This window comes from Onychomys torridus, chromosome 15, assembly GCF_903995425.1.
Source record: "Onychomys torridus chromosome 15, mOncTor1.1, whole genome shotgun sequence".
Taxonomy (NCBI): Eukaryota; Metazoa; Chordata; class Mammalia; order Rodentia; family Cricetidae; genus Onychomys; species Onychomys torridus.
Window position 1 is genome coordinate 27,882,429 of NC_050457.1, and position 26,761 is coordinate 27,909,189.

The 26,761-nt window shown below is 42.7% G+C and overlaps 1 protein-coding gene across 1 annotated transcript in view; it reads left to right on the forward strand.

Moving 5' to 3' along the window:
- Positions 1-25,710, forward strand: part of LOC118596278 (baculoviral IAP repeat-containing protein 1e-like) — a 39,794-nt gene extending 14,084 nt beyond the window's left edge. Inside the window, exons 8-15 of the mRNA XM_036207071.1 lie at positions 8,884-8,965; positions 10,111-10,168; positions 10,647-12,755; positions 16,297-16,464; positions 18,703-18,855; positions 19,116-19,202; positions 21,333-21,497; positions 25,084-25,710. Coding sequence (XP_036062964.1) covers positions 8,884-8,965; positions 10,111-10,168; positions 10,647-12,755; positions 16,297-16,464; positions 18,703-18,855; positions 19,116-19,202; positions 21,333-21,497; positions 25,084-25,448 — 3,187 coding nt within the window. The 3' untranslated portion in view covers positions 25,449-25,710. The remainder of the gene's footprint in view (positions 1-8,883; positions 8,966-10,110; positions 10,169-10,646; positions 12,756-16,296; positions 16,465-18,702; positions 18,856-19,115; positions 19,203-21,332; positions 21,498-25,083) is intronic.
- Positions 25,711-26,761: the final 1,051 nt, after the last annotated feature.

Here is a 26,761-nt window from a genome sequence, read left to right on the forward strand (position 1 = left end):
TCCCACCTGGCCCATGGTGAGGACAAATCTCTCACCCGCCAGTCCTGTAGCCACTTGGACCCAAGTAAACACACAGAGGCTCATATTAATTAAAACTGTATGGCCTAATAGCTCTTTACATCTTGCTTCTCATGGCAGTGGCTGACCACATCTCTTTACTCAGCCTTCCTGTTCCCAGAATTCTCCTCTCCGCTTATCCTGCCTATACTATACTTACTGCCTGGCTACTGGCCAATCAGCATTTTATTTATCAACCAAGTCAGAGCAACACATTCACAGCATACAGAGCGATATCCACAGCAGTGGATGTTTGAGACAGGTGTCTCACTCATCTCTGCTGGCCTCAAACTCAGTGTACAGGAAGGATTGCCTGACATTCATGATCCTTTTGCCTCCATCTCCCAAGACCTGGGTCATAGGCATGCTCCAGCAGGTTCAGTTTTCCAGCATTTGTTTGTTTGTTGTCTTGTTTTTTTTAAAGTGTTCTAGAAGTTATTTAGGCCATAGCAAGATGCAAAATGATGACAGGCAATATCAATATTTTATCAGCTGGGATTCTCAAAACACCTTAAAAATATCTTTAAAATACCCCTGCACTTTCCACTGCTAATGGGGGCTTGGAAGAACTTAAGTTCAGACACTAAAGAGAGAGGAATCTCATAAACTCACAACTGATCAAAGTGAAGGCAATTAGTGACTAAGGAGAGCTCATCCCTAAAGGAGACATGTATGTCATATCCTCCCACCAAAACTGAAAAAGCATCAAGGAAGAGGGATTAGAAAGACTGTAAGAACCAGAGATTGAGAAGAATTGCTGGGAAATAGTGTCCTTTGGATATGAAGGGTCCTTGTAGCCATGAATTCACAATGGCTGTAGTTGCTTACACAAGACCTTATGCAAGATCAGTCTATTTAAAACCTCATCCTTAGTTGAGGAGCTAGTGGCAGTTACTGTCGGCCAAGTGAAGGAGAATCAGTTTCCTTTAGGGAGGTGGCCCCAGTAAGCTGCCCAAGCTCCAGTAGATGCCTCTAAGCCTGTGCATATAAGGACAGCACTGATTGGATACAGTTGATTAAAAAGAGGAGTATTGCTGTGGATATCGCTCTGTGTAAATAAAGTTCTGATTGACCAGTGGCTAGGCAGGAAGTATAGGCGGGACAAGAGAGAAGAGAATTCTGGGAAGTAGAAGGCTGGAGAGAGACCGCCAGCCGCCGCCATGAGAAGCAACATGTAAAGACACTGGTAAGCCACAAGCCATGTGGCAAAGTATAGATAAGCAGAGATGGGTTAATTTAAGATAGAAAAAGTAGATATCAAGAAGCCTGCCACAGCCATACAGTTTATAAGCAATATAAGTTTCTGTGTGCTTTCTTGGTTGGGTCTGAGCAACTGTGGGACTGGCGGGTAAGAGAGATTTGTCCTGACTGGGTCAGGCAGAAAAACTCTAACTACAGAGTATTCTTGTATACATTTCCCAGCGGTCATGTGTGTATCTCTATGATAGAAAAGATAATGTCGAATTCCAGTCCCAGATTCACACATCTTCAATGTTATTCCATTATGCAAATATTTTTCAAAGAAGCTGGTTCCTTACTGTTCTTTTTTGTTTTTCTATTGCCTTTTTGTTATTGTGGTTGTTCCAGGAATCTGTGTTTTATTCTTTTTTACTCCTTTTTTATTTATTATATTTGCATTTTAATTCTACACATCAGCCATGGATTCCTGTGTCCTCCCCCCTCCTGTCCCCACCTTCCCCCCAGCTCCTCCCCTCCATTTCCATTTCCTCCAGGGCTAAGACTCCCCTGAGGGTTCAATTCAACCTGGTGGATTCAGTACAGGCAGGTCCAGTCCCCTCCTTCCAGGCTGAGCAAAGTGTCCCTGTGTAAGCCCAAGGTTCCAAAAAGCCAGCTCATGCACTAAGGACAGGTCCTGGTCCCACAGCCTGGATGCCTCCCAAACAGGTCAAGCTATTTAATTGTCTCACTTATCTGGAGGGCCTGATCCAGCTGGGAGCTCCACAGCTTTTGGTTCCTAATTCAAGTGTTTCCATTTGTTTGGCTATTTGTCCCTGTGCTTTTCCAGTCTTGGTGTCAACAATTCACACTTTTACAGTCCCTCCTCTTTCTCAACAATTGGACTCCTGGAGCTCCACATGGGGCCTGGCCAAGGATCTCTGCATCCACTTCCATCAGTTTTTGGATGAGAGTTCCAGGACGACCGTTAGGGTGATTAGCTATCTGATCACCAGACTAGGTCAGATCAGGCTTTCTCTTGACCATTGCCAGTAGTCTACAGTGGATGTATCATTGTGGATTTCTGGGGACCCCTCTAGTACTTTGCTTCTTTCTGTTCTTATGTGGTCTTCATTTATCATGGTCTGTTATTCCTTGTTCTTCCTTTCTGTTCTTGAACCAGCTTGGATCTCCTGCTCCCCTAAGCTTCCTTTCCCTCAAACCTTGCCCTTCATTAATCCCACTGTCATCCAGGTTGTTCATGTATATCTCATCCATTTCTCTGTCATTGGGCGACCCCTGTGTCTTTCATAGGGTCCCATTTTCTAGGTAGCCTCCCTGGAGCTGTGTAGCAGTCTAGTCATCTTTGTTTTACATCTAGTATCCTCCTATGAGTGAGTACATACCATGTTTGTCCTTCTGAGTCTGGGTTACCTCACTCAGGATGATTTTTTCTAGATCCATCCATTTGCCTGCAAACCTCATGATGTCATTGTTTTTCTCTGCTGAGTAGTACTCCATTGTGTATATGTACCATATTTTCTTTAACCATTCTTCAGTTGAAGGGCATCTAGGTTGTTTCCAGGTTCTAGCTATTACAAACAATGCTGATATGAACATAGCTGAACAAATGCCCTTGTGGTGTGATTGAGCATTCCTTGGGTATATGCCCAAGAGTGCTACAGTTGGGTCTTGGGGGAAATGGATTCCCAATTTTCTAAGGAAGCACCATATTGATTTCCAAAGTGGCTGTACAAGCTTGCATTCCCACCAGCAGTGGAGGAGAGTTCCCCTTGCTCCACATCCTCTCCAGCATAAGCAATCTTCTGTGTTTTTTATCTTAGCCATTCTGACAGGTGTAAGGTGGTATCTCAGAGTCGTTTTTATTTGCATTTCCCAGATTATTAGGGATGTTGAGCAATTCTTTAAATGTCTTTCAGCCATTTGAGCTTCCTCTGTTGAGAATTCTCTGTTTAGTTCTATAGCCCATTTCTCAATTGGACTGCTGGGCATTTTGATGTCTAATTTCTTGTGTTCTTTATATATTCTGGATATCAGCCCTCTGTCAGATGTGGGGTTGGAGCAGACCTTTTCCCATTCTGTAGGCTGTCGCTTTGTCTTGTTGACTGTGTCCTTTGCTCTACAAAAGCTTCTCAGTTTCAACAGGTCCCATTGATTGATTGTTTCTCTCAGTGTCTGTGCTACTAGTGTTATATTTAGAAAGTGATCTCTGGTGCCAATGCGTTCAAGAGTACTTCCTACTTTCTCTTCTATCAGGTTCAGAGTAACTGGATTTATGTTGAAGTCTTTGATCCACTTGGACTTAAGTTTTGTGCATGGTGACAGATGTGGATCTATTTGCAGCCTTCTACACATTGACATCTAGTTATGCCAGCACCATTTGTTGAAGATGCTTTCTTTTTTCCATTGTACATTTTTGGCTTCTTTGTTAAAAATTATGTGTTCATAGGTGTACGGGTTAATATCAGGGTCCTCAATTCGATTTCATTGGTCCACATGTTGGTTTTCATGCCAGTACCAAGCTGTTTTTATTATGGTAGCTCTATAGTAGAGCTTGAGGTCAGGGATTGTGATGCCTCCAGAGGGTGTTTTATTATACAGGATTCTTTTGGCTATCCTGGGTTTTTTGTTTTTCCATATGAAGTTGAGTATTATTCTTTCCAGGTCTGTGAAGAATTATGCTGGTAATTTGATGGGGATTGCATTGAATCTGTAGATTGCTTTTGGTAAGATCGCCATTTTTACTATGTTAATCCTTCCTACCCATGAGCATGGGACATCTTTCTATTTTCTGACATCTTCTTCAATTTCTTTTTTCAGGGACTTAAAGTTATTGTCATATAGGTCCTTCACATGTTTAGTTAGAGTAACCCCAAGGTATTTTATATCATTTGTGGCTATTGTAAGGGGTGATGTATCTCTGATTTCCTTCTCAGCCAGTTTGTCTATTGTATATAGGAGGGCTACTGCTATGTTGCTGAAGGTGTTTATAAGCTGTGTCAGTTCCTTGGTTGAATTTTTGGGGTCACTCATATATACTATCATATCATCTACAAACAGGGAAAGCTTGACTTCTTCCTTTCCTATTTGTATCCCCTTAATCTCCTTATGTTGTCTTATAGCTCTGACTAGAACTTCAAGTACTATATTGAATAAGCATGGGGAGAGGGGAAAGCCTTGCCTTGTTCCTTATTTTAATGGTATTGCTTTGAGTTTCTCTCCATTTAATTTGATGTTGTCTGTTGGCTTGCTGTTTATTATGTTTAGGTATGTTCTCTGTATTCCTGATCACCCCAAGACCTTTATCATGAAGGGGTGTTGGATTTTGTCAAATGCCTTTTCTGCATCTAGTGAGATGATCATGTGGTTCTTTCCTTTGAGTTTGTTTATATGGTGTATTACATTGACAGACTTTCATATGTTGAGCCACCCTTGCATCCCTGGGATGAAGCCTACTTGATCATGGTGGATAATTGTTTTGATGTGTTCTTGGAGTCTGTTTGCAAGTATTTTATTGAGTATTTTTGCATCAATGTTCATGAGGGAGATCAGCCTATAGTTCTCTTTCTTTGTTGCATCTTTGTTTGGTTTAGGAATCAGGGTAATTGTAGCCTCATAGAAGGAGTTTGGTAATATACCTTCTGCTTCTATTGTGTGGAACAATTTAAAGAGTATTGGTATTAAGTCTTCTTTGAAGACCTGGTAGAATTCTGCACTGAAACCAACTGGTCCTGGGATTTTTTTGGTTGGGAGACTTTTAATGACTGATTCTATCTCCTTAAGGGTTATTGGACTATTTAAATGGTTTATCTGGTCTTAATTTAACTTAGGTATGTGGTACCTATCCAGAAAATTATCCATTTCTTTTAGATTTTCCAGTTTTGTGGAGTAGAGGTTTTTGAAGTATGACTTGATGATTCTCTGAATTTCCTCATTGTCTGTTGTTATGTCCCCCTGATTTTGTTAATTTGGATGCTCTCTCTCTGTCTTTTGGTTAGTTTGGATAAAGACTTGTCTATTTTGTTGATTTTCTCAAAGAACCAACTCTTTGTTTCACTAATTTTTTGTATTGTTCTCTTTATTTCTATTTTATTGATTTCAGCTCTCAATTTTTTTATTTCCTGGCATCTGTTCCTCCTGGGAGACTTTGCTTCTTCCTGTTCAAGGGCTTTCAGGTGTGCTGTCAAGTCACTAGTGGGAGATTTCTCCAACTTCTTTATGTGGGCATTTAGTGCTATGAATTTCCCTCTTAGCACTGCTTTCATAGTGTCCCATCAGTTTGGGTATGTGGTGTATTCATTTCATTGATCTCTAGGAAGTCTTTAATTTCTTTCTTTATTTCTTCCTTAACCCATTGATGATTCAGTTGAGCATTATTCAGTTTCCATGAGATTGTAGGATTTCTGTAGTTTTTTTTTTTTTTTTTTTTTTTTTGAAATCTAACTTTAAACCATGGTGGTCTGATAGAACACAGGAGGTTATTCCAATTGTTTTGTATCTGTTGAGATTTGCTTTGTGGCCAAGTATGTGGTCGATTTTAGAGAAGGTTCCATGGGGTGCTGAGAAGAAGTTATATTCTTTTTTGTTTGGGTGGAATGTTCTGTAGATATCGATTAAGTCCATTTGAGCCATAACATCAGTTAAGTCCATTATTTCTCTGTTAAGTTTCAATTTGGCCATCTATCCAGTGGTGAAAGTGGGGTGTTGAAGTCTCCCACTATTAATGTGTGGCATTTTATATGTAATTTAAGCTTTAGTAATGTTTCTTTTACATATGTGGGTGCCCTTGTGTTTGGGGCATAAATGTTCAGAATTGAAACTTCATCTTGGTGGATCTTTCCTGTGATGAGTATGTCATGTCCTTCATCATCTCTTTTGATTGATTTTAGTTTGAAGTCTATTTTGCTGGATATTAGGATGGTTACACCAGCTTGCTTCTTAAGACCATTTGATTGGAAAGTCTTTTCCCAGCCTTTTATTCTTAGGAGGTGTCTGTCTTTGAATTTGAAGTGTGTTTCTTGTATGCAGCAGAAAGATGGGTCCTGTTTTCGTATCCATTCTGTTAGTCTGTGTCTTTTTATAGGTGAATTAAGTCCATTGATATTAAGGGATATTAATGACCAGTGATTGTTTGTTCCTGTTGTTATTTTTATTTTTTGGTGGTAGTGTGTGTGTACTTCTCTTCTTTGGGGTTTACTGTTGTGGTGTTATCTATTGCCTGTGTTTTCATGGGTGTATCTGCCTTCCTTAGGTTGGAATTTTCCTTCTAGTGCTTTTTGTAGGGCTGGGTTTGTGGATAAGTATTGTTTAAATCTTGTTTTGTATTGGAAGGTCTTGTTCACTCCATCTATCATGATTGAAAGTTTTGCTGGGTATATTAGTCTAGGCTGGCATCCATGGTCTCTTAGTGTCTGCATTATATCTGTCCAGGTCCTTCTGGCTTTCAAAGTCTTCATTGAGAAATCAGGTGTTATTCTGATGGGTTTGCCTTTATAAGTCACTTGGCCTTTTTTCTTTGCTGCCCTTAATATTCTTTCTTTATTCTGTACATTTAGTTGTTTAATTATTATGTGGCGATAGGACTATTTTGGGGGGTCTAGTCTGTTTGGTGTTCTATAGGCTTCTTGTATCTTCATAGGCATTTCCTTCTTTAGGTTGGGAAAGTTTTCTTCTATGATCTTGTTAAATATATTTTCTGTGCCTTTGAGCTGGTATTCTTCTCCTTCCTCTATCCCTATTATTTGTAGGTTTGGTCTTTTCATGGTGTCCCAAATTTCCTGGACATTTTGGGTCATGACTTTGTTGGTTTTAGTGTTTACTTTGACTGATGAATCTATTTCTTCTACCATATCTTCAACACCAGAGATCCTCTCTTCCATCTCTTGCATTCTGTTGGTTATACTTGAATCTGAAGTTCCTGTTTGTTTACTCAGATTTTCTATTTCTAGCATTCCTTCTGCTAGTGTCTTCTTCATTTTTTCTATTTCCCTCTTCAGTTCTTGGACTGTTTCCCTTGCTTTTTCATGATTTTCTTTCAGGGACTTATTGTTTTCTTCTGCTTTAATTGTCCTTTCCTCTAGTTTTTTTTTTTTTATAGTGTTCTTCCCATTTTTTGTTTGTCTGTTCCTCCGCTTCATTTTTGATTTCTTCTATATAAGGCTCTAGCCTCTTCATGATGTTATTTATTAGGTTGCTTCCTTCTGCTTCTTCCATTCTGTGATGTTCAGGTCTAGGTGTTGGAGAAGGGCTAGGTTCTGGTGATGCTGTATTGCTCTTTATTTTGTTATATGTACTTCTGCCTTGACATCTGCCCATCTCCTCATGGATTCGTTCTTGGTCTTATCAGTGCACTTAGTATAGACAGAGCTGACAGATTTAGGGAGCCTCTCTCTGGCCCAGATGGGAGTTCTGTTCCAGATGGGAGTGCTGGCCAGATGGGAGCTGGGGGCTGGTCTCTGAGTCTCAGGAAGTCGCTGGGGTCTCTGTATCTTGTCCAGAAGGGAGTTCCGGGGCAGGATGGAAGCTCTGGTCCAGATGAGAGTTCTAGGGCGGATGGTAGCTGGGCGCTGGTCTTTGAGTCTCAGGAAGTGGCTGGGGTCTCCAGCAGATGGGTGTGGTGGCAGGGTGTGGAGATTGCAGGGTCTGCCTGCAGTATTGGAAAAGGGGAGCCTTCCTGCAGGGCCTGAATGGCCAGAAACTGGGGCCAATTTGGGCAAATCTTCCCCGGAATGGCTGGTGCCCAGGCCTGGGACCTAGAGGCGGGGGCCTCTCTGACTATAACCCCAGGCACTCACCTCTGGTCTAGATGGGATTTCTGGGGTAGGATGGAAGCTGGGGGCTGGTTTCTACGTCTCCAGAAGTGGCTGGGGTCTCTGGCAGATAGGTGTGGGGGCAGGGCATGGAGGTCATAGGGTCCACCAAATGGTCTTGGAGAGGGGGAACCTTCCTGGTGGGGATGTGGGGGTCCTGCCCTATGGCCAGAACCTGGGGCCAAGTTGGGCAGGTCTTCTCCGGAATGGCTGGTGCCCAGGGCTGAGACCTAGGTGTCGGCCTCTCTGTTTTATTCTTTTAAAATTTTATTTTTACTCTGTCGTGTGTGTGTGTGTGTGTGTGTGTGTGTGTGTGTGTGTGTGTGTGTGTTGCAGATGTCCTCTTGTGTGTTTTAGAAAGCCAGAGAAGGACATTAGACATTCTCTTTTGTTACGCTATACCTTGTTTCCTTGATATAGGGGCTCTTACTGAAACTGTAACTAGGCAAGCAGCCAACAGACCCCTAAGACCCTACTCTCTGCCCTACACAGGATGGGTTATTATTTTTGAGTCTTTAAATTCATTTTAGCTGTTTGCATGATCTGGCATTAACTATGCATTCATCCCACCACATTCTCAGTTCTTACCAGTGCTTTACAAACCGTATATGCTGAATTGTTGAAAGCCACAGTATGATAAAACACTGACAGAATCACTGAAAATCACAGCTTCCTACTTAATTCTTGGTTCTCTCTCTCTCTCTCTCTCTCTCTCTCTCTCTCTCTCTCTGTGTGTGTGTGTGTGTGTATTAAAAAACCTAAAACAAATATATGCTTACTTGCACGGAACTATTTTATGATTTTTATCTTTTCTGCTTAGTTGTGTGTTTCTCCAAAACCTGAAGTCCTCTGCAGAAGTGATTTCAGCCCTTGAGAGCCATTGCATACCTCCGGAAGCCTTGGTAATGGACACTTACCCTTCTCTGCCTCGAAGTACATGATCCTGTGGTTGAACAAGGCTTTGAACAGCAATTGCCATTTGTAAATATAGGATTAAATAAATTCTACAGGTTTTTACTAAGCAACTACCATCTGATAGCTATACATGGCACTTCAAGGTGAACACTGAGCCCTTCTCCCATAAGAAGTTCACCCTTCAGATGCTTCTAGACTTAGACCTGACCACCATGCAGACTAAATGGATCCCATCTGTCATCTTCTCTGAGAGGCAGTGGGTTTGACTTCCTACTTGAACCGTAACAGCATGTGTCATTTTCCTTGGTTGGGTTTTTGCTTGAGACAGATTTGTGATCTTCTGCCTCAGGTTTAAAATGCTAGAATACAAATGTGTGTAACTGTGCCCAGATGATTTGGTTTTTGATGTTGATTCTTGTAGCAGATCCAAGGCCTTGTGCATGGTAAAGCACTCTAGGAGCTAGATACATCCCTGAGCCATGGATGTGCCTTGTGAACAAAAGCAAAGGCAAAATCGTAAAATCAGAAAAAATATTTTCCTGGTATGTAAGCTGAGTGTCCATTCAATAGCTATACAGACTGCCTCACACTGAGGTTGTACGGTAGGTGTGCTATGGCTGTCATCTCGCAAAGCAAAAACAAAGCTGAGGCAAGAAGATTGCTGTGAGTTCAGAATCAGTCAGGATGATAGTATAAAACCTCATCTCAAAAGACAAAAACAAAACAGCAACAAACAGGCAAAGAGAAGCAAGGCAGTGAAAACCAAAAGGATAAGCAACTTTGGGTTCACACAGTATGTGCATGGTATTTGTGAAGTTAAACATGACATCACAGAAGCTGGAGATGTAACTCACTGGTGGAATGCTTGCAATGTTTAAAAGACATTGGGCCCTCAATGATAATGCAATGGCCCAGTATTATGCAAATTTTGATTAAATAAAGGATAAATAAATAATAAATATATAAATAAATGATAAATAAAGCCCTGAGTGTAGGCTGTGTTTAGAAGATGTTGGGTATGATTGATTGTACTATTAATTTGATTGATAATATTGATATATTGTCAATGATAATATCATACCCAATCCTGATTTAAACACAGTTTGATTTAATAAAGATTTCTCTTTCAAAGGACACCACAGGTGAAAGCAATCATGAGGATCCAGTGGCCGTTCCCTCTATGGTGCCTGGTAAGAATGTGAAAGCAACATGGGAGTGTGTGTATTTGTACGCAGGGATTTGAAAGGAAAGTGTATTTAGAATCGTCCAAGGAGCTCCTAGGGAGGAGAGCACTGACTTGGCGGGAACTGTGGGTGAGAGTGTCAGCATTCCCGTGACATCTTGAGAGTGAATGCAGGACTAGTGACAGCAGTCCTTGTGTGAGATCCAAACCAGCCAGTCTTAAAGGCTTCCTGCAGCAAGCCGGTCTCCTGGGGTCTTAAATGGGAAATTAGGATGCCAGGATGTCTAAATTCCCGTCAAATAAGGAACCTTAGACTTTCCCCCATACTTTCTGATGCTGTGGATGGATCTGAGAGGATCTTGGGGAGGGGGAGGGGTGTCTGGGAAGTGGAAAGTCCTGATCCACCCTCAGCAGACAAGCTAAGTCATCACATTAGGATTGAGAAATGTGAAGGTGCACCTTCCTCTCCCCTCTCCTCTCCACAGACTTGCCTCAGAGTGCAGCCCAATGGCTTCAAGAGGCAAAGAGTCTGAGTGAGCAGCTGAGAGGAGCCTACACCAAGGCCACTTTCCGCCACATGAATCTGCCAGAGGTGTGTTCCAGCCTCGGCACTGACCACTTGCTTGGTTGTGACCTGTCCATGGTTTCAAAACACATCAGCAGGCCAGTGCAGGAGGCCGTGATGCTTCCTGAGGTCTTCAGCAATCTCAACTCCGTCCTGTGTGTGGAGGGGGAAACTGGCAGTGGGAAGACAACCTTCCTGAAGAAAACAGCTTTTCTCTGGGCATCAGGATGCTGTCCCCTGCTGAACAGGTTCCAGCTGGTCTTTTACATCTCCCTGGGTTCCACCAGACCAGACCAGGGGCTGGCCGACATCATCTCTGGCCAACACCTAGAGGCAGGAGGATGCATTAGTGAAGTGGGCCTGAGCAGCATCATCCAGCAGTTAAAGCACCAGGTGCTGTTCCTGTTGGATGACTACCATGGGATGGACTCACTGCCCCAAGCCATCAAAACCCTGATTACCAGGAACTACTTGACCCGAACCTGCTTATTGATCACTGTCCATACAAACAGGGCCAGAGACATCCGCCCATACCTAGATACAATTCTAGAGATCAAAGAGTTTCCCTTCTATAACACAATCTCTGTATTACGGGAGTTATTTTCACATGACCTAACCCATGTGGAAGAGTTTATAGTTTACTTTGTAAACAATGAAGATTTACAGGGAATTCACAAAACTCCTCTCTTTGTGGCAGCAGTCTGTACTGACTGGTTTCAAAATCCTTCCGACCAGTCCCTTGATGATGTGGCAGTTTTCAAGTCCTATATGAAATATCTTTCCTTAAATCACAAAGCTACACCTGAGCCTCTCAAGACCACTGTGTCCTCATGTAGCCAGTTGGCCTTGAGAGGCCTTTTTTCATTTTGCTTTGAGTTCAGTAGTGATGACCTCACAGAAGCAGGTGTTGATGAAGATGAAGATCTGACCACCTGCTTGATGAGCAAATTCTCTGCCCAGAGACTAAGACCTGTCTATCGGTTCTTAAGTCCTTTGTTCCAAGAATTTCTTGCTGCCATGAGGCTATCTGAACTCCTGGGTTCAGAAAGGCAGGAAGACCAAGATTTGGGACTTGGTTATTTGAGACAAATTAACTCACCCATGAAGGCTATAAACTCCTATAACATATTTTTGAAGTATGTCTGTAGCCACCCTTCATCAAAGGCAGGGCCAAAAATTGTATCTCATTTGCTTCAGTTGGTGGATGATAAAGAGTCGCTGGAGAACATGTCTGAAAATGAGGATTACATGAAGCTCCATCCAGAAACTTCACTGTGGATGCAGTTTGTTAGGGGGTTGTGGCAGGTATCTCCTGAAGCTTTCTCTTCATTTGTTTCAGAACATCTATTTAACATTGCTCTAAACTTTGCTTATGAAAGCAACACAGTGGCTGTATGTTCTCCATTTATTTTGCGATTCCTTCGAGGGAGAACACTGGCTTTGAAAGTACTGAATTTACAGTATTTTGGGGACCACCCAGAAAGCCTGTTAGTGTTGAAGAGTGTAAAATTTTCCATAAATGGAAATAAGACAACATCTCATGTAGATTATGCGTCCAAGACATATTTTGAAAAATTTCAGCCACCAATTATTGATCAAGACTACACATCTGCCTTTGAGCATATAAATGAATGGAAGAAAACTTTTATTGCATATGAGGAGGCCATAAAGAACCATATAAATATCCGACCCAGGGCCCTACCAGACATCAGTGAAGGGTACTGGAAACTGTCCCCCAAGCCATACAAGATCCCGAGGCTGGAAGTCGGAGTGGCCAACATGGGTCCAGCGGACCAAGCACTGCTCCGGGTCCTGATGGAAGTCTTCTCGGCATCACAGAATATCGAGCTCCATTTGAGCCACAGCAGCGGCTTTCTTGAAAGCATCTGCCCAGCTCTGGAGCTGAACAAGACCTCTGTCACCAAGTGCTCCATGAGCAGACTGGAGCTCAGCTCAGCGGAACAGGAGCTGCTTCTCGGCCTGCCTGCCCTGCAGTCTCTTGAGGTCTCAGGGACAAACCAGTTACCAGGTACCCCTGAGTGTCACATCACTGTTCTGATTGACACCGTGTTTTCTTGTTCTTAGTTTTAGATGAATGAAACTTCTCAGGCACAAGGTCATAAATGTGTCTTGACAGAAGAGATCTAAGTACTTTCACTGTTTGGGACAGTGTGTAATTCAGTGACAGGCCCTAAGTCATAGAATGGGTTTGAAGTAACTCAGACAAAACTAGGGAAAATGTTACCATCAGTATTCATCCCTCAAGGTCATTAATAAGAGAGTTTGAATTGATTGTTATTGATAAATGATGGACTGTATGTAAGATGATAATAGAGAATCATCTGCACCTTCACTGCCTGAATGAAGAACAGGGTTAGCGTCTCCATAATATCAATGTAAAACTGGGAAATAATCTCCATTTGTTTCTGTCTTGAACTCACAATTATATTTGATAGTTTTCAGTGTGAGCTCCACCAACATTTCATTAAGTCTGTTTCTATGTTTTGATATCACTGTAAATATTTACCTTTTTAATGTTATGATCATTCATAGTAAAGCTTTTGTTCTCATTGGCCTGTTAAATGATTGAACATGCTTTGCTTTTATGTATGTTAAAAATAATTGTTTTTGGAGATGATGTCTTCTGTAGCCCAGATTGGTCTTAACTTCATTATGTCCCTGCTCCATCTGCCTTCACCTCTCCAGCAAATTACAGGGCATCCTGTCCCTGAAAAAGCATCTAAATTTAATGATAAATACCAACTCACTGATTCTGAAAGCACTGATTGACTTTTAAGTAAACTGGGTGGAGATGAAGCTCCGTTGGTTGATTTCTTGCAGAGCACAAATAGCTGGCTTTGAGCCAGAGCACTTTGTAAACTGGGCAAGGTGGTGCCTGTCTATAAGGCCAGCACTTGGGAGGTAGAGGCAGGAGAATCAAAAGTTCAGTGGCTGCCCAGGCCAGAAGTCTTTTATTTCTAACATAATTTTATTACACTAAAATACAGACAACGGAATGACATTTCAACCATCTTAAATGTATAATTCAATGACATAAACAATATTCATATTGCTGAGCAACTGTTACCACCATCTACTCTCAGGTCCTTTTTTTCTACCACACAGCATCTTTGTTCCTTTAAACAGTCCCTCTTCCCTTCCACCAGCCTCGTGGAACATCTGTTTGTCTATGTCTCAATCAACCTGTCTATCTAGAAATGCTCCATAAGTGCAATCATGTAATAGTTACCTCCTATCTAGCTCATTTCCCTTCATATGGTGTTTTCTAAGTTCGCCATGGCATAGCATGTATCAGACCTTACTTTTCTTTTTAGAAATGAATAATAGTCCTTTGTGGATATTTTTACTGTAGTATGTGTGCCACTTTGTTTATCCGTGCATCTGTTTATGGATACTGAGTTGTTTTAATGCTGCAGTGATCATTTGAGTTACTAGTGTCTGTTTGATTCCTGTTGTGTTGGTTTTTGTATACTCCTGGGAGTAAAATAGTTGCTTTCTATGGTAATTATGTTATAAAGACAGGGTCTCACTATGGCCAGAATGGCCTGGAACTCACTGGAATCCTCCATCTGGTGTTACATCTGTGAGCCACCACATCTTTCTGTTTAACAGTTGAAGACCTTCCCAACTGTGTTCCCTGAAGTCTACCCCATTTACCTTCTCACCTGCCATGTGCAAGTCTCTACTTTCTCCATGTCTTCCACCCTACTTTTTCCTTTTGCTTTGCTTATCTTAGACATATTTTAGTTAGGCAGTGTTCTGTCCTGTGCTTTGGATTTACATTCCCCTAGTGACTGAATGAGACTCTTCATATGACTGTGTACCTAATTGAGAGAAAAGTGCGCTTAAATCCTTGTCCATTAACATATTTTGTTGGAACTGGAGAGATGGCCAGTGGCTAAGAGCACTGGCTGCTCTTCCTGAGGACCTGATCTCAATTCCTAGCACTCCCTTGGCAGGTCACAGCTGTGTGTAACCTGAGTTTCAGAGGCCTGACAACCTCACAAGGACATACATAAAGTCAAAACACCAATGCTCATAAAATACAAATAAATAAAATTAAATATTGCAGGTTGTTAGTGGTGCATGCCTTTAATCTCAGCACTCAGGAGGCAGAGGCAGGTGAATCTCTGTTGAGTTTGAGGCCAGTCTGGTCTACAGAGTGATTTTGGGACAGCCAGAGCTGTTACTCAGTGAAACCCTGTCTCCAAAAACCAAAACCAAAACAAACCAAACCAAAACAACAACAACAACAATAACAACACACCAAAATAAAATAAAACAAACATTTTGTCAAGGCATTGAGGTTCATGCCTGTACTTGCAGGAATCCAGAGGATGAGTGAAGAGGGCTGTCCTGACTTTGAGACTAGCCTGGGCAATATAGTGAATGAGTCTGGGCCAGCCAATGCTACAGAGTAAAATTTTGACAAACAAAACAAAACAAACAGAATCATTGTTGTTCTGTTGCAGGAGTTCTTCTTTGTCTTGTGGATATGAAACCTAAACCTATCAAAACTCTTACCACACATGTTTTTTGAAAAACATTTTCTCTTATTCTGTAGATTGTCATTGTAATGTTGTCTGACACATGAACAATTGTCAATTTGATAAGGTCTATATTAGTCAGGGTCTGTATTAGTCTAGAGGAACAGAACTTATAGAATGAGTCTAGATATAAACAGAAAGGGGATTTATTAGAATTGCTTATAGGCTGTGGTCCAGCTAGTCCAACAATGGCTGTCTACCAACAGAAGGTCCAAGAATCCAGTAGTTGTTGAGTCTATGAGGCTGGATGTCTCAGCTGGTCATCAATATGCCAGAATCCTAAAGAAGTAGGCTGTAATACCAGTGAATGAATGGTTTTTCTGGGGAGAGTGAGAGCAAGTAGGCAAAGAGAGAGCTTCCTTCTTCCATGTTCTTATAGAGGATATCAGGAGAGGCCCAGATTAATAATGTATCTTCCCACTCCAAAATCCAGATTAGAGGTTGACCTTCCCACTTCAAATGATCTAATTTGGAAAAAAAAATCCCTCAGATGTGCCCAGTCCATTTATGTTTTAATTAATTTTAAATGAAGTCAAGTTAACAACCAAGAATAGCCATCCCAGGTCCAATTTGTTTTGCTACTGCTTTTTATAGCATATCTAAGAATCTATCATGAAATCCAAGGTTGTGAGGACTGTTTTCTTCTAAGAGTTCTATAGTTTTAGCTCTTAAGTGTGTCATTGATCCAATTTGTTACCTTTTTATGAGTTAGAAGTGAGAATCCATCTGTGTCCTTTTGCATGTATGAAAACCAGTTGTTCCCACACTGTTGTTGGTTGGGGAGCTGTCTTATTTATTTTGTGAGTCTGGAGAGCCCCACAGAGCTTCCTCTATGCTCTATGACCAGCAGATATTGCAGACAGCAGGTTCTTCATGGATGTGCTTCCTAAACAGTTGTTAGAATCTCTGAGATGTTTTGTCATGAAAATATCTAAAAATCACAGCATACTTGAGAACTTCTGCCTGGGACTCTTGAGTGATGGAAACTGTGCTGCTTTCCAGGTCAACTCTTTGCTAACTTGGACAAATTCCCAAGCCTGAAAGAACTGTCTGTGGGACTAGATGTTATACCAAATGTGCTTTCTGTCATCCCTGGAGATTTTCCAAACCTCCACTACATGGAGAAGTTATCCATCCAAACTTCCACAGAGTCTGACCTCTCCAAACTGGGTAAGAATGGTGTTGGGATCTCCCAGGTCATGTGTCAGCTGGAAAAGCTACTTGGCTAATAATTGTTAGAATCATGAAGTCATCATTAGTTAAAATTTCTGTGGGCCTGACAGCATCAACTGTGTCCATGGGAAGGTGTAGGAACAGCACCATTCCTCGGAGATTTATTTGTAACTCTTGAGTCTTTACTATATTGCTAAGAACTGTTCTGAGCTTTTCACAAATACTAACACACTCCTTATACCCACTGTATGAGAGAAGGCACTGTCACTGTTGACAACATGCATCTGGGGAAATTAAGGCATAAAGGAAGACGTTAAGTGACTGGCTCAGGTTTATTCAGCTAAGCTAGTGTATCTTTAGGCCATTGCTGTTGTAGGCGCAGCCATGCAGCTGTGGTAAGCCTGATGCTGTTCTGTGTCCTCACTCAGGGAAGCCTAACCTTTCCTATGGTGATAATTTATTTGTACTGAAATGTGATTTTTTTTTTGTATTTTCCATCTTTTTTTCTCCTTTTTAAAATTTATTATATTTGTGTTTCAATTCTACACATCAGCCATGGATTCCCCAGTCCTCCCCCTCCCACCCCTGCCCCTCCCTTCCCCCCAGCCCTTCCCTTCCATTCCAATCTCCTCCAGGGTCAAGACTCCCCTGGGGATTCAATTCAACCTGGTGGATTCAGTACAGGCAGGTCCAGTCCCCTCCTTCCATGCTGAGCAAAGTGTCCCTGTGTAAGCCCAAGGTTCCAAACAGCCAGCTCATGCACTAAGGACAGGTTCCGGTGCCACTGCCTGAGTGCCTCCCAAACAGTTCAAGCTATTTAATTGTCTCACTTATCCAGAGGGCCTGCTCCAGCTGGGGGCTCCACAGCCCCTGGTTCATAATTCATGTGCTTCCATTCATTTGGCTATTCATCCCTATGCTTTTCTAATCTTGTTCTCCACAATTCACACTCTTACAGTCCCTCCTCTTTCTCAACAATTGGACTCCTGGAGCTCCACATGGGGCCCTGCCGAGGATCTCTGCATCCACTTCCATCAGTTTTTGGATGAGAGTTCCAGGACGACCATTAGGGTGTTTGGCCATCTGATCACCAGACTAGGTCAGATCAGGCTTTCTCTTGACCATTGCCAGCAGTCTACAGAGGATGTATCATTGTGGATTTCTGGGGACCTCTCCAGCACTCTGCCTCTTCCTGTTCTCATTCATGTGGTCATCATTTATCATGATCTGTTATTCCTTGTTCTCCCTTTCTGTTCTTGATCCAGCTGGGATCTCCTGCTCCCCTAAGCTTTCTTTCCCTTGAACCTTGCCCTTTATTACTCCCACTGTCATCCAGGTTGTTCATGTAGATCTCATCCATTTCTCTGTCATTGGGCGACCCCTGTGTCTTTCATAGGGTCCCGTTTTCTAGGTAGCTTCCCTGGAGCTGTGTAGCAGTCTAGTCATCTTTGTTTTACATCTAGTATCCTATTATGAATGAGTGCATACCATGTTTGTCCTTCTGAGTCTGGGTTACCTCACTCAGGATGATTTTTTCTAGATCCATCCATTTGCCTGCAAACCTCATGATGTCATTGTTTTTCTCTGCTGAGTAGTACTCCATTATGTATATGTACCATATTTTCTTTAACCATTCTTCAGTTGAAGGGCATCTAGGTTGTTTCCAGGTTCTAGCTATTACAAACAATGCTGATATGAACATAGCTGAGCAAATGCCCTTGTGGTGTGATTGAGCATTCCTTGGGTATATGCCCAAGAGTGCTTTAGCTGGGTCTTGTGGGAGATGGATTCCCAATTTTCTAAGGAAGCACCATGTTGATTTCCAAAGTGGCTGTACAAGCTTGCATTCCCACCAGCAGTGGAGGAGAGTTCCCCTTGCTCCACATCCTCTCCAGCATAAACTATCTTCTGTGTTTTTGATCTTAGCCATTCTGACAGGTGTAAGGTGGTATCTCAGCGTCATTTTTATTTGCATTTCCCAGATAATTAGGGATGCTGAGTATATGGTGAGCCCCTATTTGAACTTTGAGAGGTGAAAACTGATCCAGAGAGCATCAGGAGCTTGTCCTAGGTTATGTGCTCATTAGTCAGTTGCAGAACCCAGTGTGGCCTGAGCACTAGATCAGTGTGTCACTGCCCATTTAATTGGTGTGCCTGAGTGGGTGGATTGAGAGCCCAATTCTGATGGGATTTTGTAGCCTTCTCTAATTTTTGAATATCCATCATCTTTTCTAGTTAAATTCATCCAGAGCTCTCCAAATCTTCATGTTTTCCACCTGGAATGTGATTTCTTTTCGAATTGTGAGTCTCTCATGACTGTGCTTGCTTCCTGCAAGAAACTCAGAGAGATTGAGTTTTCTGGGCAATGCTTTGAAGCCATGCAATTTGGTAAGAACTATACAACATTGATTTTAGATGTTCCTGTGCACAAAGTCATTAAGTACTCTAGAATTAAAAGTCTGCTGATGTCACATGTCTACAATGTAACTATTTCATTTTCAGAATTGTTTCCTCTGCTTAGTCATAGTAATTCATTCTGAATATTATATTACCTTTCATCACCTTTGAAGCACTTTTACTTCAATGGTATTCCTCTGCGCCACAGGAAATGTATCTGAACTAACTATATTTTATTTTCCCTTTACCAGTCACTATTTTGCCAAATTTTGTTTCCCTGAAGATACTGAATCTTAAACGCCAACAATTTCCAGATAAGGAAACATCAGAAAAGTTTGGTAAGTTTATAAAACAGTGTTTCTTTATTCTTTATCTCCCCTGCCCCATCCCCCCACCTCCTCCTCCTTCTCTCCTTCCCTCACTCCACCTTCTCCAGTGAACCCACAACAGAGCAAGCCGTGCATGGTTGTCTCTTGGCTATTGGTTAGGATTTCTGTTGCCTTGACAAGACACCGTGCCCAAAAGCAGCTTGGGGAGGACAGAGTTTATTTCAGCTTTCAACTCTCAGGTCACACTCCATCATTGAGGGAAATCAGGGCAGAAACCTGAAGGCAGGAACTGAAGCAGAGGTCTGCTGCTTACTGGCTTTTTCCTCTTGGCTGGCTCAACCTGCTTTCTTATAGCACCCATGGCCACCTGTCCAGGGGTGCAACCACCCACAGTAAGCTGGGCCCTCCCACATCAGCCGTCAATCAAGAAAATGCACTTCAGGCAGGCCCACAAGACGATTTGGTGGAGGTATTTTCTCAATTGAGAGTCCCTCTTCCAAAATGACTCTGGCTTGTGTCAACTTGACATAAAATGGCCAAGAACAACATCCTTGGTGATTGTTTCTGGGACTGCTGCTGCTGCCATCATTTAGAAGATGCTTGCGTCTATGATATATAAGGTGTAGTGTTTGCATGTGACCCTATCATCCATGTATGTCAAAACATCTCTGGATTGCCTGCAATGCTTAATACAAAATGTGCTACATAAACAGTATTATGTTGTTCAGGGAATATGAAAAGGGGAAATGCCTGTGTATGTTCAGCATGGACATAATTTTAAAATTAGTTCAGGTCTGGCAAAATGGCTCAGAGCATTACAAGAGCTTGATGCCAAGCTTGAAGCCACTTTCTCCCCAGGACATGCATAGTAGAAGGAGAGAACTAACTTAGGCATCTTGTCTTCTGACCTACACACACACACTTTGTCACATACATGTGCGCACACACGCGCACACACACACACACACACACACACACATTCACACACATGCAGGCACGCACATACACATAATTAATTAAATGTAATAAAAAATGAACCTGTGGTGGGTGGAATGTGATGATACAGAAGGTCATCTGTACCAGTTATGCTGGTCCTTAGGAGGACACCATAGTGATGCTCAGTATCACCCCCAGATGCCATCATTATTGGTCACACACATCCTGACACTTGATCTCATTAAATGCAAAGTTCTCAGACTCACTGACTTCTTAGGAGAGAATTCAGTCATGACAGCACTGTGTAATGTCATTGTCTGGGCATCCACTCCAAATATGCAATGTCCTTTTTGTTTCAATGGTTTCTAGAATATATACTAAAACTTCTATTTAAGGTTAAGAAAATATGATTCAGAATCAACAAAATGGTAAGTACAAGAAGAGTTTAGAACTGATTGATTGTGAAAAGAATGGGCTTTCATGGGAAACACTTTAACAAGTTAAATACAAAAGGGAATGCAGATATGGGGTACAGAGCTGTATCTCCACAATGTTTCTCAAGCCTACCATGGATAAAGAGAGCCTGAGTTTACCCTTGCTTTCTCTTCTCTTCATATAGAGACAGGAACTGGGTGTGTGGACATGTACATGTGAGTTTTATTTATGGGGAGATTGGATGGGTAATTCAGTATGCTAAAATAGCGGGGACAGAATCAGGCGCCAAGATGATGACCAGCATGTGTCACATGTTAATTGTGCCAAGAAGACATGGAGTGTAATGAATGCTAAGTCTCCTCTGCACTGCGGAACAAAGAATTTACATGCATTTAAAGGGCAGAATGGGATAGCCTGTGGATGTCCTCAGAGTGATGGCAGGAGGTAGGATGGCAAGGCAGGGGGCCAAAGTCTCTGTGCAGTTAGGGCAGTGACCTGCAGTGGAGGCCCTGGTTTAGAAGAGAGAGCAGAAATGGAAAGACAGCCTGGACCTGTGTGAAGAGTCAGGCTGGGAGAGGATGGAGAAACCAGCTGCAGAGAGCAGCAGGGAGCAGCTGTGTGCTGACCCCTTCTCTTTTCCTTGGAGAGGACAGTGAGGAGGAGGGTCTCTGCTAGGTGGGGTCTCCCAGACTGCAGAAGGTCCAGGTCATCAGCTGCTCGCTCCTGCTGGGACTACTACTGAGGATGGCTTTGTGGTGTCTCCCACAGCACAGGCTCTGGGTTCTCTCAGGGACCTGGAGGAACTGCTCCTTCCTACTGGAGTCGGGATTCACCAAGTGGCCAAACTGATTGTCCGGCAGTGTCTGCAGCTTCGGTGTCTCCGAGTTCTTGCCTTTCATCACACCTTGGATGATGACAGTGTGATGGAAATCGGTGAGTTTCCCTCAGGGAAAGGTTTTCGCCCTGTGTGGAAGCAGTGGCCTCACTGGAGCTGTCTGCTGCAAATGTCTAAAATGGGAAAGTCTTCCAAACTGTTCCTCATTTCCACCACCACACTGTTTCATCTCGTGTTCTCCTGCAGGTTTATCCCGTTCTGACTGGGAAAGTCAACAGCCCCCCCCCCTTTTTTTTTCCTTTTTTTTTTTTTTTTTGTAGTGAGTATATAGAAGCCATCCACCTGCGGTTTGTTTCCCCAGTACTGGAAATTGAACTCAGTGCTCCCGACACACATGAGACCAGTGTTCTACCCCTGCTCCATGGACCACTAAATCTGTGTTCTGACACCTGGTGTTCCATGCACCTGGCAGATCCTCTGTTAGTCAACTGAATGTTGATAATATGTAAACAAATGTGCAAAAGCTGAAACGTAGAACTGGATCAATGTTCCTGTTCACATTGCTGAAAATTTTGTTATCCAAGTAAGTATAGAGTCAACCAGATGAGGACGCAGACCCATGTGCATTCTGCAACTGTGCCCTCCTCCTCCTCTTCCTCCTCCTCCACAGATGACCACTGCACTGCTTTCTTTACCATAGAGTCATTTGCCACAGACTCCTCATGGAAGGGGGTCCTGTGCATAGACACTGTTTTGTCTGAAAATGTGTGTGGGCTTCATATTCCTAGTAACACGTGTGACCAGAGTGATTGAGTTCACTGCTATGTGTCATTCCATTATTTGACCATATCTGTACTCTATGTGTCCATGCGATGGACACTTGAGTTGTTTCTAGTAGTTGTTATCAGTGAAGTGCTTCGAAGAACTTTCTCATACAATGTCCATGTTTAATCATTTCTGGGGTGAAATTTTCGAGTTACCTTACATAGATTGATTAAAAGTGTGTTTTGGGTTAGATGTGTCATATGCCTGTATTTCAACACTTGGGAGGTTCAAGAGTTTGAGGATTTCCTAGTTCAAGTCTAGGCTGGGTAACATAAAACTCTGAGCACAAACAATTAAATAACACAGGATCAAACCTCTCCATTTTCACCCTCACCAGCATTTGCTTCATGTTCTGGCTCTGGTAGGTTTTGTCAGTCTCTTACAATTAGGCACTCAGATGATTCTTGTGGGTAAGAAAACACAAAGTTTAGTTGAGGAATAGCTTTTGGATTGATCATCACCTGAAAGAAAAAGTCAGAAGGGAAGAAAAAGAAATGGTTGTACCTTTCTGAGATAGGCAGACCTCACCAAACCTCATGGAGGGTGGGCTCATAGGCACTGCACCAGGAGCCTGGAATTCTGCATAGAAAATCACATTATCTTACTTAGGTGAACCCTTCCTCCTAAGGGTGGTCTCCAAGCCAGGACCCTGACCTGTCCCCTATGATTAACCCTTCAGCAGGAGCTAAGGGGATGTCTCCACCCGAGGTAGGTTCCATTCTGTATGTCATAACTAATCCCAGAGGGTGTGTTTGAATCCCCAGCTGTGGGACTGGAGGTGTAGCTAAGCAGTACTCATTTAGACGGTGTGAGGTCCCAAGCTCTGGGGTGATATACTGTGTATCAAATAAAGCTTGCATTTCTCTACTTAAGATTTACACAGCGTTGAATTTATAGTTTCTCTCATTGTTGCTTAGTATAAGTGGCGATGGTCTCTCACTCTTTTCCAGGATGTTAGGTTAAAACATTTCTAGCAATTGATCTCACATAGATTTGGGAGTCAGGAATCCCTGGCCCTCTCACACCGAAGAGTAGATACTTTTTCCTCTGGGAACCCAGCACTAGTTGCCTGACACATGGTAGAGACTCAGTAAATATATGTTAACAAAACAGTAAACACTTATTTTTGGAGCTATACCTAAGGCTCAGCAGTTTAGAGCACTGGCTGCTCTTCCAGAGGACTTGGGTTTGATTCTCAGCATCCATACAGCTGCTCAGAACCATCTGTAACTCTAGTTCCAGGGGATTGGTCACCTTCTTCTGACCCCTGTGGACAGTAGGCATGTTTGTGGTTCAGGCAAAACACCAATAAACATACAATTAGAAATGTTTTGTTTTTATTTTTATTTTTATTATTTATTTATTTATTTGTTTGTTTATTTATTTATTTATTGTATTTACAGTGTTCTGTCTGCACATATGCTTGCATGCCAGAAGAGGGCACCAGATCTCATTATAGATGGTTGTGAGCCATCATGTGGTTGCTGGGAATTGAATTTAGGACCTCTGGAAGAGCAGCCAATCAATGCTCTTAACTGCTGAGCCATCTCTCCAGCCCTTGTTTTTATTTTTTCAGGCAGGATTTCTCTGTATAATCCTGGCTATCCTGGAACTTGCTCTGTAGACCAGGATTGCCTTGAACTCACAGAGATTTGCCTGCCTCTTCCTCCAGAATGCTGAGATTAAAGCCATGGGTCACCACATCCTGGGCTTAAAATAAAATTTTAAAAAGTTGCCTACCTTACTAAGATGTTTAAAAACATTTATTTATTTATTTATTTGTTTATTTATTTATCCATTTATTTATTGAGACAGACAGAGGGAGGGAGAGAGAGAGACTGTGCTGTATATAGAGATCAGAGCTCAATTTTGTTGGTTCTCTTCTACAATGTGGGTTCCGCAGATTAAACTCAGGACATCAGGTTTGCCCAGAAGGTGCCTTTACCAGCTGAGCCATCTCACCGTAGCAACAGTGTCCATCTTTCAATGGACAACTGACTGGTTACTCCTGGCCAGTGTGTAATTCACAGCTAGGAGACAGCATGTGCACACACCATAGAAGCAGGTGAGTGTACAGTATGACATAGAGAGTAAAGGAAACCAGGGCACAATAGGCCATGGAAAGGGGAGGCCTGAGCTCTCCTCTAGTCCTTCCAGAAGTCTCCATTCAGGGACTGAGGAATACCCCTGACTATCACAGAAGATTCCGTAAGGCCACGGTGGAAACACTTTCTTAAGGCCTCTGTCTTACTCAAGCTACCACATGGTTCTGGGTGAAATCAACCCTAGCTCTTCCCTGATCATGGAAAAGTGGGTAGACAGATAAAAAGAAAACTGAAGCTGGGCTTGATCTTCACTTCCAAAGTCCAAGGCCATTGAGAACTCACCATGTTTTGGCTCCATTTCCTTCAGAGCCCCTGCTCTCAGTAACCAGGGAGTCCCTCTGGGCTATAGGGGAAGACAATGCAGTCACAGTGAGAGGACAAGCTGTTAGGACTGTCGCCTTCTGGACTCTGCAGAAATGGAGACGCAGTTGCCACAATTTCTCACTTCCTTCTACTGTAACTTTCCTTCACATGTGTCCTTCTGTGAGACCAGAGGAGAAGTGCACATTGCCGTGACCGTCAAAGCTGTGTGAACGCAGCTCCCTGACCTCTGCATTCTCCAAACTGCTTGCAGTTTGGCCAGGTGGTTCCCTATCGACCAAGCAGCAGCTTAGTGCTTTCAAAGAATGGTCTCTAAAACATCATGTTGAGCATTTCCCACTTTCATCCTGGTGGGTGTGGGAGTGGTACCAATAACTTGTCGCCATTACTAAAGTCCTCAGGATATTCTTTTCATAAATGTTTTGTTTTCCAGCCAAGGGAGCAACCAGCGGAGGTTTCCAGAAACTTGAGACCTTAGATCTTTCAATGAATCACAGGATTACAGAGGAAGGGTACAGACATTTCTTTCAAGCCCTGGACAACCTGCCAAACTTGCAAGTGCTCAACATCTGCAGGCGAATCCCAGATTCCATCCAAGTTCAGGCCACCACTGTGAAGGCTCTGAGTCAGTGTGTGTCCCGACTGCCCAGCCTCACCAGGCTTGAGATGCTCAGTTGGCTCCTGGATGAAGAGGACATGAAAGTGATTAATGCTGTGAAGGAGAGACACCCTCAGTCCAGACGCTTGACTGTCTTCTGGAAATGGATAGTGCCCTTCTCTCCTGTCATTCAGAAGTAAATGATGTAGCCAAAGGCTACCAGTGGTTCTGGAAACCCAATTTTTCAATGCATCTCACTCTAGCCGAGTGTGGGATAATGCCAGAATTTAGGACACTGAGGCAGGAGATACCAGCTTGGGTTATATACTAAGACCATGCCTCCAAACTAAAAACAATACCAAACCATTTTACTAATGATTGCATATACAAGACTGCTTATTCACTATGGAAAACTGATAATTTTTTCCTTTATTTTTACTTTATATAATGGGTGTTTTTGCCTGCATATATGTCTGTGCACTATATTTGTGTCTGGTGTCTGCAGAGGACCAAAAAGTATATTGGATCACCCAGGGTCTGGAGTTATAGATGGTTGTGGGTCTCCATTTGGGTGCTGGGAACTGTACCTTTGTCTCAGAAAAGCAACAAGTCCTCCTAATCCCTGAATCACCTCTCCAGCCCAAGTCCAACGATTTATTAAAGTCTGCATGCCCATCATTGAACTTAGGAGCTATGATGAGCTGTCCTCATATGGTCCTCCTGTCTAAAGACTAGAGCGTCACTCAAGTTCATGCCTAGAACCCTCCATTGCCAAGATCAACAGGAATGGGCAGGGAAGGTGTTAGTTATTTCAGCGCTCTTGCCCTGCGAGAAAACATCCCAAACACGACAAATCCACAGAAGAGCTGTTTATTAATATAGGATAGAAGAGATGTGACAGGCCTGTGGGAAACACACACGTGGTCAAGAGAAAAGGAAGAGAGGAGAAGAGACCGGTGCAAGAATGGTGCTGGCCTTTTAAAGAGTGGGCTGCACATGTGTACAGGAAGGCACGTGGCTACTCCACATATGTGTGTAGATTATATGGCCCTTTACGCAACCATGCAAAGCCATGGAGTCCTAGTCAGGTGAGATGTTTTGACCTGGAAATGGCTATTTTGAACCGGAAATAACTAGGCGGTCCGCCGGCCAAGCCCAACCGTGTGGGCATGTTGTGACTTCCTATCAGAAGGGAGCATTAATCTGTGTAAAAGTCACAAGGAAGGCACAGTTGATGGAGGTAAGGAATGGCCAGCTTAAGGATGAGTCCGTCCCATCCATGAGGAAGCACAGGTCGACTTTAGCACAGGATGCTCTTTAGTCTTTGCAGGGCTTTTGTATAGTCTCCAGCCTTGGTGTGGCCATGCTTGCTCACACCATCTCCCATCCATTGCCGATGGGAGGAAGAAAGTGGGCTTAGAGAAAGCTGCTTTTGTTCCAGGGGCTTTTGAGAGCTTTGCGTGTGATGTAATGTTCTCATGGTTTTCTTAGGAATCCACGGTACTTGGTATAT